We start from the raw sequence: 18,105 nt of genomic DNA, 5'->3' as shown, positions 1-18,105 counted from the left end.
AAACCCAACGGAGAGTGGTTTTGGTTTTTTTTGAACGCCTCAGTTGAGAGTTGCCATTTTGTGCAACAGCTTCGGTGCCACCTTCTCTCTGTCCGCACACACCCTTGGCAGCAATGTTGAAGATATTTGCCCTTCTCGCAGCTCTCACGGGTAAGGCTTGCATGATCCAGCAGCAGACAGCCATTGGGGGCCAAGAAACCCGCTTCGGGGGGCCATTGCCAGTGGGAATATGGCACAGGGGACAGTGTTCACCTCTTCGCACTGCAGTCCTAATCTGCACCTGGGGCATCTACATAGGGTTGGCCCATGGTATTTTGGCAGCGGAGGCAAGGTGCTTAATGCTGCCTTGCCCCACACCCCTGTGGGGACCAGCCCCAACTCTTGCCAGTTTTGAAAGTGGTGCAGGAAACACTTCCTCGTGTTTCTTGCAAGCTTTGCATGAGAAGGGGGATCTCGCCACTTTGCTGGTGCCCGAATAATCTACCACCTGAGGTCACTGCTTTGCGTTGCCTCATTAAAGGGTCACCTCTGGACCTACCACTAGGTTTTGTGGAAGAAGGGACTTCCCCAGTTTTCAGCCCGTCTCTTAAAGAAGGGCTGTATTCTCCTTGTATGGTGGGGTTGCTGGTGCCAGCGGCTGAACCCAGGACTCTCAGCATTTCTGGCATGTGTTGTGCCACTGAGTGACACTCCTTGCCTTGATTGTATGCCTATGCTGGGGGATGAGGTCCCAGTGCCCTTCTGCACTGCAGAATTCCTAGCTGGCAGTTAAGAACATAAGAACAGCCCGGCTGCATCAGGCCCAAGGCCAATCTAGTCCAGTATCCTGTTTCACACAATCGCCCACCAGATGCTTCTGGGAAGCCCACAGGCAAGAGGGGAGGGCATGCCCTCTCTCCTGTCATTACTCCCCCTGCAACTGGTATTTAGAGGCATCTTACCTCTGAGGCTGGAGGTGGCCTATAGATACCAGATTAGTAGCCATTGATAGACCTCTCCTCCATGAATTTGTCTAAGCCTCATGTAAGGTTGCCCAAGTGGGTGGCCATCACTACATCCCGTGGCAGAGAATTCCATAGATTAATTATGTGCTGTGTGAAGAAGTAGTTCCTTTTGTTAGTCCTAAATTTCCTAACAACCAGTTTCATGGTATGACCCGACCCCTGGTTCTAGAGTTTTGAAAGAGGGAGCGGGTGGGGGGGAATCTCTGTCCACTCTCCCTACTCCATGCATAATTTTATAAATCCCTACAGTCTCTCTCCATAATAGTTGTTGTGTGAGCTGACCTTCGATGTACAGGATCAAGCCCCTGACATTTTCTTGGTTAATCCAGCTTTAGCTCTGTCTTTCTACAGCCACAGGGAACATTTTAACCATTTGACGGTAAATAGAAATCAACTTCTTGGAGCTCTGAAAAAGAGGAATACTGAGAGCAGGGCAAGGCAAAATAATTTGTTCTTTCTTTGGCATGTCTGCCGTTTCACACAGTGGCCCACACAGTGGCCCTACCCAACACCGATTTCTCTGTTCCCTAATGACCTTATTTCCCACAGGTTCTGTGAGATGTGTGGTTGTGACTGTTCCGGAGAGGTCTGTGAACACAACTGTTGGCAGAAACATCACTCTTCTCTGCATGTATCGGACAACCCAAGCAGCACCTGGATTGTTCATTCAGTGGAGTTTCTATAGCGCCAAAGACAGACATACTCAAACAGTAAGGAGCGGCTTTTAACATTTAAATATCTACTTATTTAATAATTAAATAATACTTATTTTATACTTATTAAAATGACTTGGAAAGCCAAACGTGACAGCAGTTGAGAACCTATTTTGAAAGCAGTCCAAGGCAGGCCTAGGAACAGCCAACTCTCAAAAAGACACAATCTTAGGAGCATAGGAAGCTGCCATATACTGAGTCAGACCATTGGTCCATCTAGCTCAGTATTGTCTACCCAGACTGGCAGCGGCTTCTCCAAGGTTGCAAGCAGGAGTCTCTCTCAGCCCTCTCTTGGAGACGCTGCCAGGGAGGGAACTTGGAACCTTCTGCTCTTCCCAGAGCGGCTCCATCCCCCGAGGGGAATATCTTCCAGTGCTCACACTTCTAGTCTCCCTTTCATATGCAACCAGGGCAGACCCTGCTTAGCTAAGGGGACAAGTCATGTTCTTATGTTATGTAAGTTGTACTCCCTCCATGGAATAATCTTTGGAGAGCATTCCTGCCCATTTTCATTTCCATTCCTCTGACAACACTGATCAAATTTTATAGCAGTTTTTGCATTTTAACAACTTTTCAAAGCTTTTAAAACACCATTGCAAATTTGCCTGCTGCAGGCCTGATGGTCAGGAAAATAAAATCATGATAAAGCCCTGCAAGCTGAAAAGTTTGCAATGTGACCACCTCTTTCTCATCTCTAGAGGACTTGGTCAAAAGTCACAAGGAAATTCATCCCACCCAGATGGTTCATTGGTACCAACCATCTACAAAAACATCTGTAGATCTGAAAAGGCTCGCACAAGACAGAAATTCAGGGAGAGTTGTCAGAGAGACCCGTCTACAGCAGGAAACACACAAGAGCTGTGTTTTATTAGAGAGTTTCAACCTTGCGAGCATGGGTACTCATTCATTTTATGAATTTACTTATCAAATTTATCATATTTATATACCACCTGATATCTCTTTCTCTAACCTGGGGTTAAAAACATACCATATTTACCCAAATACAAGATGACTCTGAAAATAAGATAAGTCCCTTTAAACACAGAAGTTAAGTACTGGTTAGACCTACATTTACTCAAAAGGAGAGAACTCTGAATTTAAGATGAGCCCCTGATTTCTAACATTTTGAACTTGGTGGGGGGAAAGAACTTAGTTTTGGATTCAGGGATTCAGGTAAATACAGTATCAGGCAGTGCTGTGTTGTTTTCCTGCTTCAAATTTCCAGTGACTAAAGACACCTTTCTCACATAAGCATTGCACTGACTCATTGAGGGCTGCCTCAGCTAGACAAGCTCTCTGTATTGCGTGAAAATCCAAAGTCACAACCAATGCTTAGACCAGCACAATTTCTGCTCAAATGCAGACCTCCCCGTGCCAGCACATGGATGAAAAGTCCATCCGTCATTGCCGAAATACGGTGTACATGACAGATGCACGGGGAAGATGTAGTTGGAGATTCCAGGTAAGAAACATTATTGTACAAGACGGATGGCATTTTGCTTTGGTTTTTAGCAGTGCTATTGATTGTTCTCCCATGCCCCATACAAACTTCGGGAGTTAGGTTTTGTGAAAGAAATGGTTCACTTCCACTCTCCCTCCCCTTATAGGAACATAGGAAGCCGCCTTATACCATTGGTCCATCAAGCTCAGTCTTGTATGCACTGACTGGCAGCTGCTCTCCAGACAGGAGTCTCTCCCAGCCCTACCTGGAGATGCTACCAGGGACTGAACCAGGGAACTTCATAGGAACATAGGAAGCTGCCATACTGAGTCAGACCCTTGGTCCATCTAGCTCAGCATTGTCTACCCAGACTGGCAGCAGCTTCTCCAAGGTTGCAGGCAGGAATCTCTCTCAGCCTTATCTTGGAGATGCTGCCAGAGATGGAACGTGGAACCTTCTGCTCTTCCCAGAGCAGCTCCATCTCCTCAGGGGAATATCTTACAGTGCTCACACTTCTAGTCTCCCTTTCATAGGCAACCAGGGTAGACCCTGCTTAGCTAAGGGGACAAGTCATGCTTGCTACGACAAGACCAGCTCTCCTCTCCCTTCGGCATGCAAGCAGATGCTCTTCCACTGAGCTATGGCCCCATCCCCCTGTAAAATGTTACAGACATGGGGGAGAAGACGAGAGAGCATCATTTCTCACCAGTAACATCACAGGCAGAAGTCAGTACATACTTCATGACGTAGGAAGCTTGGAATCTTATACCAAGTGAAACCCTTGGTCCATCTAGCTCAGTATTGTCTACACTGACTGACACTCTGCCATTTCAGGCAGGAGCCTTTCCCAGCGCTACTTGGAGATGCTAGAGATTAAACCCCGGGACCTTCTGCATGCAAAGCAGATGCTCTGTCACGGAGATGCTCGACCACTTAGCTCCTTGAAGGGGATTATCTTGCAGCAGACAGTGTTCACATATAGGGGACAATTTATGCCTGCTACCACAAGACTGGCTCTCTCTATTGATTTTTAAATTTATATCCAACTCTTCCAAGGAACTCAATGGTTTTATTCCTGCATCATCCTCTTTATTCTTGCTACATCCCCACTTCCTTCTTTCTTTCAAATCTCTTCCCCTTCCTTCCTTTTCTGTTGGAATGGGAAGAGGAAAAGCAACGTGCTACCATTGTGCTCTGTGGGCCACCCCTAAAGGTGCTGCCCCTGAGAACTGGCACACCGCCTGCTGCCTAAAGCAGCCTGCTTCTCTCTGCCTCATGAAAGGGCCGCCCTCCCGCAACTCCTTCATCTTCTGTAAGAAAGTGGTCCAACTACCACTTACAATATTTACCTGAATCTAAGATGCGGTCTTTTCCCTGTTCTTTCCTTTAAAATATGGGGATGTCATTTTAGATTCAGAGTCCTCTTTCTTTTGGGTAAATACAGGCACAGCTTGTATTTATCCTCTGTCTTTGAAGGGTCCGTCTTACATTCAGAGTCATCTTCTATTCAGGTAAATATGGTACTACGGAACTCACTGGGTGGGATAGTCATTTAGAGTGACCTGAAGTCCTGAACCTACAACAGGCAGGAATCAGGGTTGCCAGATTTGGGACATCTGGGTTACGGCCCTTATTTCACACGAGTATACCCCTCAGGTTTTGGCATCAGTGGCAAGAATATACATAGGGCTCGTTTGTTCACAAGATCCTTCTCTGGGTAGGAGAGCCGGGCACACTCATGATCAGCAGACAATGGTGATCGTGTGAACACCAGAAGCAAGGGGAGCATGATCATTTGGGAGGCAAAAGCTGGGTGGGACAGCTTTTTTGTCCACTGTCAGTAAAATGCAGGGAACAGAATCTGGATAGGGTACACCCATCCTACCCAGCTCCCCTCTCCTCCTGCCTTGATGCCTGGGTTTTCATGACCACCAGTTGGAGTGTGACAGAGCTCTCCCACCCTGGCTGGCCACTCCTCCGACCCTGTTCAGGGCTGTGTGAACGAGCTACTGTTATCTTAACTTTCCAGCCACCCACAACTCTTTTTGCTTTTGTTTCTTGAAATAACTGGGCTTAGCAAGTAGTAATTATTTAAGATGTTCTGCTTGCTGCTTTAATACCTGCGTTCCTGATTGGCTTTAATTAGTGTTTGGTCTATTTTTATGATGTAATTATTGCTTCAGTTGCGTGAGCTGCACTAAGAGTTCAGCAAAGGAGAGAAAAGAGATGTATGTTAAAACATAAAATAAGTCCTGTCCTTTTCGGTGAGATGAGACAGCATCCTGAAATGTGCTTCTATAGTAAAGGGCACTCCTCTTGCCCACATTTTAAAGATGCTGTTACCGAAACTGTCTCTCTACCATAGAGACCATGGCTTTTGGTATTGATAGGAAGTCTCGAGGACATCTGATTCATCTTATAGTTGAGTCTTTAATTACCCAGACCTGTACACAATGAGAACCACCTTTTATTCTTACTCGTTCTTGGAAAAAACAGTCCTACTTTTGGGGAGAAAAATTCTTCATTCTTATATTAATATATTCCTCCTGCATTTTTAATGGAAACATGTGCTTCCTTGCTTACAGATGTGTGGGCACAAAGTCTTTTGCTCTAATATAAAAATGGGAGTTTTTATAGCAATAGCACTTACATTTATATACCGCTCTATAGCCGGAGCTCTCTAAGCGGTTTTACAATGATTTTAGCATATTGCCCCCAACATTCTGGGTACTCATTTTACTGACCTCAGAAGGATGGAAGGCTGAGTCAACCTTGAGCCCCTGGTCAGGATCGAACTTGCAACCTTCTGGTTACAGGGCGGCAGTTTTACCACTGCACCACCTGGGGCTTTATATTAAAAGTTTTAAGACTTTTGTGACAAATGGTTAGCAGCTCTTGTTTATCTTTTCCTGCTAGCTGGTTTGGTCTTTATTCATAGTTAATGTCATGGGTTTTTACAATATAGGAAGAGCTGTGCTCATGGAATGAATATCAGTCATAACTTTCCTAGATTTGTGGTGTGTGTGGGGGGGGGTTGTGTGTGTATGTATATGTGTATATGTGTGTGTGTGTATATATGTGTGTGTGTGTATGTATATGTATATATGTATGTGTATGTATATGTATATATGTGTGTGTGTGTGTGTGTGTGTGTGTGTGTGTGTGTGTGTGTGTGTGTGTGTATATATATAAAATTTTGCAGGGGCCATAAAGATTCTCATTGGTGAAATAGTGTTGAGTCAAATTCTAATCCGAGTTTCTTTAATGTAAATGAGGGGTAAATCTCCTAGATTCATTAAAGTGATAAATGGATCCCACAAGTTCTCAAATGAATGGTAGCAATGACTGAACATAGGAAGCTGCCACATACCGAGTCAGACCATTGGTCCATCTAGCTCAGTATTGTCTACACAGACTGGCAGCAGCTTCTCCAAAGTTTTAGGCAGGAATCTCTCTCTCAGCCTTATGTTGCAAATTATAGGGAGGGAACTTGGAAGTTGGAACCTTCTCCATGCAAGCATGCAGACGGTCTTCCCAGAGCAGCCCCATCCCCTAAGGGGAATGTACATCTTACAGTGCTCACACATGTAGTTTCCCATGCAAATGCAAACCAAGGCAGACCCTTTGTAGAAACATGGGAAACTGCCTTATACCAAGTCAGACGGTTGGTCTATTTAGCTCAGTATTACATTGACTGGCAGCAGTTCTCCAAGCAGTTATCTTCTGAGTCAGACCATTGGTCTATCTAGTGTTTCTTTTATATGGCAGTCCTTTGGATAATTGGAAATGGCAAATCTTATCTCCCCGTAATCTTCTTTCCTCCAGCCTAAACATACCCAGCTCCTTTAACTGTTCCTTTTAGAATCTAAATTCAGAAGAGGGCAATAAAAATGGTGTCTGGAAATCAACAGAAGTTAAAGTCTTAAAAAGAAGAAAATTAGAGTTTTGGAGACACTGTCCTAAAACCATTCACACAGTTCCACTCGGATTTCCTAGTCCCCTGTGATTTCCATATCGCTGTGCCTCTTTCCATATCGCTCTTTTAATTATGAAGCAGAAACTGAGGCATACGTAATGGATGGAAGGAATGACCTTTATTTAAGGCTTTCCCCTGCAATGCATTAACCAACAGTCCTTTGGTAGCTTTAGGGTGTAACCTCCTTTCAGTCAACAGGCACATCTAGATAACATTGATTTAAAACATTAGTCAACTCAACAGCTAGTTTCAGGGACATTTATTTGAATGCAAATGCAACTGGTTGATCTGTAAAGTAAATGGAATTATGTTCCTGCCCCCAGGCAGGGATTGATAATTATAACTAGAACTGGTAGGGGAATTTTTTGATCAACTTAAATGAACAACAGAGAGGCAGAAAGCATCTTTAATGTTCCTTGAAGCTTTCTAAAACTGCTATGATTAATAAAGTGTCAATCAGCACAATGCAATACTGCTTCCTGTGGATAGACTTGTGCTTCTGCTGGGTACTACAGCAGTGTCATTTATGTATGTATGTATTTATTTATTTATTTATTGTTGAATTTATATACCGCCTTTCATTAAAAACAACCCCAAAGCGGTTTACAGAAGTTAAAAAACAGACAATAAAAATGACAATTAAAATATTAAGCTAAAAATATAAAACAAATCTAATTTAAAAACTATAAAATACAAGCATAAAAACTATAAAGGGGTAAAAACACATAGAAGCAGCAACAGAAAGTCATGTAAAAGCCTGAGTAAAAAGCCAAGATTTAAGAAGCTTTCTAAAAACTGTGATGGAGTCCGAGGAGCAAATGGCATAACTGGCCCTTCTGCTAAGTACTGTGATAAATGTCGAGCATATTTATATTTATTTATTTATCACATTTTATATTCTACTCTTCCTCCAAGGAGCCCAGAGTGGTGTACTACATACTTAGGTTTCTCCTCACAACAACTCTGTGAAGTAGGTTAGGTTGAGAGAGAAGTGACTGGCCCAGAGTCACCCAGCAAGTATAATGGCTGAATGGGGATTTGAACTCGGGTCTCCCCGGTCCTAGTCCAGCACTCTAACCACTACACCACATTGGCTCATTCCAGAATAATAGTCATTGCAAATTAAGTTATTGAACAAGAAAGAACAAGCTCTGTTTAATAACTCATGGTCTGTGAACTTATGCATTCGGCCTTAACATTTTTATAATTGTTATAGAAATCAAAAGATTTACAGGGATCATGTAAAATTCAGGCACATGGTTGCCTGAAATCATCTTACATCTCTTTCTGAAAGAACTGGAAATGTTATAATCCTTATGGACGCATAACCAGAGCACTTGTGCGAGAGGGAGGTATCGGTAGACTCAGGGTAACCGCAAGTACATAGGTTTCACAAATCTGAAGAAAATAACCCAAGGGAGCAACTTGCTCACATCTGCCCCAATGTAACTCAATGGAACAGAATGTTTGTGAACTCAGAGGGCAGTTAACACACAACCATGTGGGCAGAGCAAATGGTACTCAGTCACAAGGAGTAGGGTGGGGGGGGGGCTTCAACAACAACAAAAAGTGGGAAATTTCCCCCCTTGAAGAACGTTCCCTCAAAACTGTCACAACCTCTTCTGCTTCGGTGGGCGGGCGTGTGTGTGTGTGTGTGCCTGAAACTGCTCAGGCACAGACTCAGGTAACCCATGCACACCATGGATATATGCAAAATTTTGTGGCATGCCCATATTTGTCTACATTGTTCTGAAACATTTTATTGCTTGTAAGAAAGCTTGGGAATATTTTTTTCAAAAATGGTATACAAATTCCAAAAATAATAAATAATGCATCTTCCTTTGTTACTGATTGGATTTCCCTTCTGTTTTGTACTACAGATCTATTATTCCCAGGGAAGCCAGTCATATTCCTATGGAGCATTTAAGAACAGAATCCAAGCTGCAAATAGCTCAGGAAATGCATCAATAACCATCTCCAACATGCAGGCATCAGATACGGGCTTATACAGCTGTGAAGTTTTCAACCCCACAGACACAAATGTCCAGAATGTAAAATCGATTGTCGTCAGCGTACTAGGTATTCCTCTTTCTATTCTTCTGCAGAACAGTTTTCTTGTTTTCTGACACTATGTTGAAATCAGGATTCTGTGTTCGTTTGAAGGGAAGCATGTTATGGGCAGTCTTACGCCAGGTGAAATAAATACCTGTGTCTCTACATCTGTTATCTCATGATTTGGATTTTATTTATTCATTCATTTATTAGGAAATTGGTATCCCGTCTTCCACTTCCAAATGGAAGATGGGATGCACACAGTTCAAAAATGCAAACAATATAATCAAACAACAACAATTTTTTTTTAAAAAAAAAACCCTCACAAAACAACAGATATAACAGCCATTCAGGGACCAAAGCAACCCAACGTTATGTTTAGGCAGCTGAATATTTTCTGTAGACCAGTTCCCACATGTTAGATTTCGGAAACAGAAATGGGAGTTGGGGAGCAAACTGATTGCCTACTTTGCTGCCAACTCCGGAGCCACCCTTGCTAGATAAATGTAATATTTGCTGGGGTGGGGGGAGGGTCTTTATATTAGATGGTACAACATCACAGCAGTCATTGTGGCGATCTTCCTAGGGAGACCAGCCCGCCAGCCCCCTCAGTAAGCAAACTGCACAGACATGCCAAAGCGTGTTCTGGAGGCCTGCTTGCAAACGGAACGGCTTCTTTTATGTCAAATTCAGCCGTCCCCTCAGAACCGTTGCTGGGTAAGAATCAGGCAAACGGAAGGCTAGTCAATCTGCTAAAGGCACGGAGCAGAGATGGAGAGGGTGGGGGAAAAGATGTGTGCCACCCCAAACCAGCATCAATGCAACTCTCCCCGTGTGCCAGGTGTTGTGCCGACAAGAGGGCTCACACCATCCGGTTTCACGTGTTTGAAAGATCATTATTTTTGAAATCCCCCGTGTGTGGTGAAGAGCATTAACCGCCCACCCCTCCCACCACCTCTCCATGTTCCTCCAACTTACCCGTTTCTTCTCTTTGTTTCTTCCTTCCTTTCCCACCCAAGGTGGGACGAGAGGGGGCACAGGGAGGGAAAGTCTCTTTTTCTTCCATAAGAACAGCCCTGCTGGATCAGGCCCAAGGCCATCCAGTCCCGCATCCTGTTTCATACAGAGGCCCACCAGATGCCTCCGAGAAGCCCACAGGCAGGTGATGAAGACATGCCCTCTCTCTTGCTGTCACTCCCCTGCAACTGGTATTTAGTGGCATCCTGCCTCTGAGGCAGGAGGTGGCCTATAGCCACCAGACTAGTAGCCATTTCCCTTTCCAGCAGAATCCTGTCTGGGCAAGATCTACTCAGCATCTGCAGGGTGTGTTTTTCCTATTGGCCAAGTATTCCCTTGTTTGAAGGCACCTGGCTATATTTGACATAAAAGAGGAGCTTCTGGTTAAAAACACACCTCTGAAGTGGTTGCTGTTGCACCCTGCCTTTAGATGGATGCTTTAAGACAGGGCTATACACCTGTGGTCTTCCTGCCAATGTTGGACTACAATCCCCATCATCCCTGACCACTGGGCACTGTGCCGGAGGTGGTGGGCGTTGTAGTCCAAAAGTAGCTGGCAGGCCAAAGTTGTGCAGCCCTGCTTTACAACTTTCCTGTTTCTGTACTGCTGAAATCTGATGTTATGCCTCTGTTTTATTCTCTGCTGCTGTGGTTGTTTCGTTATTGTGATGTTAATGGGTTTTTTAAAAAATTAAAAATTTTTATTATTGTATTGCTTTTAGCAGTTCTGTAAGTCACTTTTTATATACTGAATGTCAAGCTGGATATAAATATAATAAAAGTAAATATATAAATTAGAGCACTGCTAAAGAGGGGGCCAAATGGAATTACTGAGGTAGGGATTCTGGATGCTACAACAGAAAAGGCCCTCATGTTGTTGGGGCTCCAGATGTGGTTGGACTACAACTCTCATTATCCCCAGCCACAGTGGTCCAAGGACATTTTCCCCTCCCACTTTGAGCACTGGTCAAAAGGGACTGGAAACAGTCATAGCTACTCGGTATGATGGCTCAGTGCTCTATCTTTGGAGCGCAAAAGATTTGTCTCGAGGACCATTCAGTGGTGCTGCACCACAACAAGATATGCCAGGGCATCTGTGGCACAAGACATCCTCTCCTGAGCAGGTAATTTGTGTGCCCAGGGGGCTTCTCCCCAAACTTCACATGCACAGAGATGTTCTGAAGGGAGATTTGAGCACTCTGGCACAGCACGGAAATGCTTGACTAACAAGCGGAAGGTGGCTGCTTCGAATCCCCACGGGTACTAAATTGGGCAGCAGCAATATAGGAAGATGCTGAAAGGCATCATCTCATATTGCACCGGGAGATTTATTTATTTATTTAGCATATTTTTATACTGCCCAAAACTTACGCCTCTTACTATGGCCATGGGAAACCCCTCCTGTATTCTACCAAAGACAACCACAGGGCTCTGTGGTGGCCAGGAGTTGACGACGACTCGACGGCACACTCTACCTTTACGGGGAGGAGAGCTGGTGATAGTAAGCATGAAGAACTGTCCCCTTTGCTAAGCAGGGCCCACCTTGGTTTGCATTTGAATGGGTGGCTACACGTGAGCCCTGTAAGATCTTCCTCTTAGGGGATGGGGCCATAGCTCAGTAGAAACGCATGGAGAAAGTCTCAGGTTCAATCCCTGGCAGCATCTCCAGGTAGGGCTGGGAGAAACTGCTGCCTGAAACCTTGGAGAGCCGCCTCTGCCAGACAGTGTAGACCCTACTGAGCTAAATGGACCAAGGGTCTGACTCAGTCGATGGCAGCTTCCTATGTTCCTGGGGGTGGGACGCTGGCTCCCAGCCTAGTAGCTAGTGATTTACTGCCTCTCCCCAGAATCTTTTTAAATTTCTCCTGACAGTTGGTTATCATCAAGGCACATCTCCTCTCCTCTTCTCATTCACTGCCTTTCTTTACTGCTGACATATATTAAGGATCGTGGGGGAGACCCATCTCATTTGGGAAGGACATTTCGAATAATGGCAAAAATGGAAGAAAAAAACATTTACAATGGAGTTGAAAGCAAGATGCCACCAAGAGCTTATCACTGATTTACCTGGGACTTTGTTGTTATTGTTCTTTTCCAGTTGCCCCCTCCCAGCTTCACTGTGGCTACGGTAGCAGTCCAGAGCTTGGCAATCTTTTTGCTCTCTCCTGCATTTCCGAAGTAGGACTGCCTGCTCCTACCTACCAGTGGACTAGAGTGTTGGGGGACACAGCTAAACCCGTGACGGAGTCTTACAGTGAGTAACCATTCCTGTTCTCCTGGGTAAGATGCAGAACTCGAGACACGATTGCACAAAGCAGGCATCTGGAAAATACAGGGCAGAATGATCAAGTCGGAAGGAAATTTGGGGTCATTACGGACCAGCGAACTCCTGTCTGAAAGCAGGATATTCTGTACCGGAAGCATTCCGGTTTATTTCTTGAAGCTTAACTTTTTCTGGAAAACCTCCAATATTTTATAACGTCTATTTTATAAGGGTAGCCCATTCTCAACTGGCTTCTATCCTGCTAGGAAGTTTTGCTTAATGTTTTACTGACCCATAGTTAAAGGGAGTGTTCTTCATTGTAAGGCCTGGGGGCCCATGGTGTCTCCCATTAACCCTAAGTGTAGCTCCCCAACTAATGGTTCACTGAGCCTGTGTGAACTTTCAGCCAAAGCTGAACACTCTTCAAAGTCCCCCTGGCACCAGGCAGAGGTGACTGTTCCCATCATGCAGTACTGCGCTTTGCCCAGCACTGGTGAGGTTTCTTTAAGACTTGGGTTCCCAACCTGTGGTATTCCAGATGTTGATGAACTACAACTCCCACCATCCCTAGCTAGGAATGTGCACAGATCTTGGTTCATGTAGTGGTTCAAAAAGGAACCGGTCTGTGTTTTGGGGGACTGGTTCGTTCCAGTTTGGCCCAGGCACGAACCGGTTCAGTGGTTCAAGAGCAGTACCAGGGTGGTGGTACTGAGCAGAACATTTAAAGTGAGTGCCGCAGGTATTTTATTTAATTAATTTATTTATTTATATAATAATAATTAATTCAATACCTGCATGACAGCTGCTCCATGCAGCTTCCTGCTGTGGCAGAGCTCTCCTTAACAGTCCAGACATGGCACCGGCATGGCGCTGGCACACACATGGCCTCCACACATGCGCGGAAGCCATTTGCGTGTCCAGCAACAATCAGCTGACCATGCAAATGGTTTCTGTGCATGCACAGAGGCCATGTGCCTGCTGGTGCTGCCCTGTGCCGCACGCGGGCTTTTGGGGGGAGCACCGCAGCAGCAGGAAGCTGCCTGGTGTAGTGGATACACAGGTAAGGACCTGCTTTACTCACTTTTAAAAGTGCCGTTCGCCGCCCGCCCCACCCCTGAGCTCTCGAATCACCAAACTGGTCTCGAATCAACAAACCGGTTCGCTGAACCACGAACCGGTACGTTTCTGATCTGCTTCACGAATTGAGCTTTGTGCACCTCCCTATCCCCAGCCCAATTGTAGCTGAAGATGATGCGAATTATAGTTCAGCAGCATCTGGAGTGCCATAGGTTGGGAACCTTTGCGCTAAGGAAAACAGAACCCTCTTGAGCCCCTGCACCATCTCAGAAGGTGTGCACAGAGTGCTGGAAAGTGGAGCCTTTCCTAATGCTTTGCCCATAAAGGTCTTAGGAGAGGGCTTCACCTCTCTTAAAGGGCTCTCCCAGCCCGGAGAAAAGCACAGTACTGTTCAGAGGTCAGTACACCGGGAAGTGGCTCTCAGCGTGAAGATTTTTTTTTGCAAAAAATGGCCCCCACTTAAAAAAATAATGAAGATCACTGGCTTAAGGCCTCCAGTTTCTGGTGCTATCCTCACTGAATAGGGAGAACTGCTGCTTGTCCATTTCTTCTTTTTGCCAATCCTTTTAGGTTCCTTTATTATAGTATCCCCACCACCACCACCGCAACAGTAACCAGGCTGTCTTGCATTATGCATGTACCAAATTTCAGGATTTTAGCTCATAGGGAAATACCGTTAACAATATTGAGATCCCCTGAGGGACTCAGTCAGAGGTTGACCGTTGCTGAGGGCCAAGACCCGATCAATTGATCAATGGAAAAATATCCACATTGTGCCTCATTAAAAAACAACAACAGGGGATCGTATTGTAAAATACAGCCTTAAATCGAGATGCCTATATAATGTAAAATATGAAATATTAAAGAAAATATGAAATAAATATGAATAATGCCAATTCACCCATGCGTTTTCCTTCCCATTCAGCCATGAGACTTGCTGGGTGACTCTGGGCCAGCCACTTCTCTCTCAGCCTAACCTACTTCACAGGGTTGTTGTGAAAGAGAAACTCAAGTATGTAGTACACCGCTCTGGGCTCCTTGGAGGAAGAGCGGGATATAAAATGTAAAAAAAGATAAAGATAAAAATAATAATAATCTGGACAAAATAAAGGACAGCCGTGTGATCTGTGATGTGATGCAATAGCAGTGATGATCCCCCAGAGCTCAGCTGATCATTTGTATTTCAGTCTCACACAGGATGCTTTTTACAACTTTCCCTTCTCTTCCATTTTGTTTCAGACTCCAAGACTGGGGTCTTCGTTATTGGTAACCTGACTACTTTTGAAGAAGGCTACTACCAGTGCACAGCCACCAACTTTCTTGGAAACAGCACCTGTCAAATAGACGTCACTATCAAACGTGAGCTTACCGCAATACAACAAACAACAAACGGATATTTATATGCTGCTTTTCGACAAAAGTTCCCGAAGTGGTTTGCATAGAGAAAACAACAAACAATAAGATGGTCCCCTGTCCCCAAAGGGCTCACAGTCTAAAAAGAAATAGAACGTTTTCATACTACTTTATTTCTAGAACTACTTAAATGCCCAGGGATTAGCAGAGGGGGAGCACTCACACATTTGCACGCGTTCTGTTTGCCACTGAATCTGGAAGCCATCGCAAACAAAAAAGAAAGGAATAAGTCCTTGATCCAATGACACACAGCAATTCTCTCAAAGATCAAGGATAAGCTATATATTCTGAATAATTAGTAGAGTTTTTTTAATTAAAACCGTATCAAAACTTCTCGAGCCCTTTCTCATGACCTGCTACTGTACCTAGTTGCGGGGAACATAGGAACATACATAGGAAACATAGGAACATAGGAAGCTGCCATATACTGAGTCAGACCATTGGTCTATCTAGCTCAGTATTGTCTTCACAGACTGGCAGCGGCTTCTCCATGGTTGCAGGCAGGAATCTCTTGGGAAGGAAGCCCCAAAGTGCTTACATCCCTGCAGACGATTGTTCCACCATCCCAGGGCAGGTGGATCATCCGCCCAGACAGGCACTGGCTGCTGCCGGGAGCTCCGAGGGCCGGGGTGCCAGGATGCGTCACCCCGCACTGTCCCGTCCCCCAGAGCTCCAATAATGTACCGTACAAGTGTGTGGTGCATTATGGGGATCCCCCCTCTGCTCCCTGAGTCTGCCAGCTATGGCTCCTTGTAGTGATTGCAGACATACAATCAAGGAAACGGGGTTATGTCCTTATGATGGAGTAATGGTCGGACTCAGTAGGGCAATTCACACAAGCGACATTAGAGCAGAGCATTAGGATTGAACCATGGACCTTCTGCATGCAAAGCAGATGCCTCAAGGGGTTTAACGCCCTTTTGCTGTGCCATGGGCTTAATAAAATCTGCCCTGGATGTTAGTTTGTCCTGGGAAGGAAGCTGTTATGAGGACCAACAGCAATTCTCTCCTAGGGCAAAAAGAAACTTTGGGTGGGGAGAATTTTCCCTGGGACCACAGTGTGGGATGATTAAAAAGACTATTTTGTGGTCCCTATTTATATTATGCCCCTCGTGGCTATTCTTTAATTTTCTGAATACGTAGGAATGTACGAAAAGCCCTGCTGGATCAGGCCAAAGGTCCATCAACATCCCGCTTCAAGCAGGGGAAAGAGGGTGACCGCCTCCTAGCCGCTGGTGTTCAGGGGCATGCCTCCTCTGATCCTGATGGAAATACACAGCTATTCAGGGTATTCAAACCCCTCCTAACTGGGCAAAGAGGCACCTTTTAATGTGGTGGTTCTCTTTATTTAGCAGGGGGAGAGTAACTGGCCCTGTCCACCCCCAGCACAGGACCTCCAGTGACAGTTGCTGGTGTCTATCTTAGGTTTCTTTTTAGATTGTGAGCCCTTTGGGGACAGGGACCCTTCTTATTTATTTGTCCTTTCTCTGTGCAAACCGCCCCGAGCCATTTTTGGAAGGGCAGTATAGAAATACATACATACATACATACATACATACATACATACATACAATAGTAGCCCTTGATAGCCCTATCTTCCATGAATTTGTCTAATCCCGTTTTAAACCCATCTAGATTTGTGGGCATCACCACAATTGGTGGCAGCAAATTCCATAGTTCAACTACATGTTGTGTAAAGCAGTACTTCCTTTTTGCTGTCTGGAATCTCCCAGCATTTAGTTTCAACAGATGACCCCAGGTTCTAATATTACCAGACTGGGAGGAAAGCGTCTCTCTGTCCATTTGATCCACACCGTGCATAATTTTATACGCCACTTATATGTTGCCCCTTACCTATCTTCTTTCAAACTAAAGAAGCCCAGACATTGTCGTCTTGCCTCATAAACGAGTCACTCCAGTTCCCCATAATTTTGGTTACCTTCTGGTCAGAAATGCAATGACAAATTTCACGTCATGTCAGCTTGACCCCAAAAGATGGTTCTCTGCATCATGATGCAGAGGAGAGCTGGTCTTGCATAGCAAGCATGAATTGTCCCCTTTGCTAAGCAGGGTGGTTTGCATTTGAATGGGACACTACATGTGAGCACTGTAAGATATTCCCCTTAGTGGGTGGGGCCGCTCTGGGAAGAGCATCTGCATGCAGAAGGTTCCAAGTTCCCTCCCTGGAATCTCCAGATAGGTCTGAGAGAGACTCCTGCCTGCAACCCTGGAGAAGCTGCTGCCAGTCTGTGTAGACAATACTGAGCTCAATGGACCAATGGCCTGACTCAGTATATGGCAGGCTTTTGACTTTCCTCTTTGCTCTTAATAAAGGAAACACTGGCCCTGTTCTCCCTGAGAAGGCAAAAGACCTCCCTAGAAGCATGTTACAACAAAAACAGAGTTTAAGAAATACAACAGAAAAGTGCAATGCAAAAGAAAGAGATATTATAATGACCGTTTTCTCTGCTGAGCTGCTAGAAGTGCACAAATTGTGACTGACCTTCAAGGAACCTGGCAGCCAGAATAATTTCCAGATCTTGTTAACATGCACAAAATGTGCACTGCCAATTAAAGAAGCAAAAACTTCCATGGCCTTGCTCCTGCTGTGGTTAAAAAAGGAGGTTAAATACGCTCTCCTGCCTTCCTGTCAGGGCTGGCCCCAGAGGGTGGCGAGGTTCAATAGTTGGGGTCTCAAGAGCAGCGCAGGGCAAGGTATAAATACAATAAGCAAGTAAAATATAAGTGACATGGCTTCTTGCAGATTCTGACACTGGTGTTATTATTGGTGCATTAATTGGAGCGATTCTGGCAGCTGCTCTTATCTGTGGCGTTATCTGGTTTTTAACTGCAAAGGAGAAGAAAAAGAAGAGAAAAGAGAAAGCTGCTGTTCTTGAAATACAGTAAGTTTCCAAGGAACGTTTTCTCAGCAATCCTCCCAAGCTGTTTTCCTCTAAATAATGAGATTGGAAAGGGGTAAAAGGCATAGGCCTGGTTCAGAAGCCATTCAGAACCCTTGTTTAATACTGATTCTGCATGGCATTCTCTCTGCTTCTTATACTCCCCGCTCCGGTTTACACACACGGGGAGGAAGCTTCTGATCCTGGTTTTACACCAATTTATAGAACTGGAAAAGATGCAGAAGAGGA

General features: G+C 44.9%; 1 protein-coding gene across 5 annotated transcripts in view; it reads left to right on the top strand.

Moving 5' to 3' along the window:
* Window positions 1-18,105, top strand: part of VSIG1 (V-set and immunoglobulin domain containing 1) — a 31,898-nt gene that overhangs the window by 11,194 nt on the left and 2,599 nt on the right. For 3 of the 5 annotated variants that reach the window (XM_053273939.1, XM_053273938.1, XM_053273937.1), the window contains 5 exons: window positions 1,554-1,714; window positions 9,015-9,213; window positions 12,302-12,457; window positions 14,783-14,902; window positions 17,721-17,859. In XM_053273939.1, coding sequence (XP_053129914.1) covers window positions 1,634-1,714; window positions 9,015-9,213; window positions 12,302-12,457; window positions 14,783-14,902; window positions 17,721-17,859 — 695 coding nt within the window. In that variant the 5' untranslated portion in view covers window positions 1,554-1,633. Of the gene's footprint in view, window positions 1-82; window positions 151-1,553; window positions 1,715-3,070; window positions 3,180-9,014; window positions 9,214-12,301; window positions 12,458-14,782; window positions 14,903-17,720; window positions 17,860-18,105 lie in introns of those variants that run through there. The other 2 variants (XM_053273934.1, XM_053273936.1) reach the window with 2 other exon arrangements.

The sequence above is a fragment of the Hemicordylus capensis genome, chromosome 11 (genome assembly GCF_027244095.1).
Source record: "Hemicordylus capensis ecotype Gifberg chromosome 11, rHemCap1.1.pri, whole genome shotgun sequence".
In the NCBI taxonomy this organism is placed as follows: Eukaryota; Metazoa; Chordata; class Lepidosauria; order Squamata; family Cordylidae; genus Hemicordylus; species Hemicordylus capensis.
Note: the sequence above shows the minus strand (reverse complement) of the source record. Positions and strands in the feature narration are given on the sequence as shown.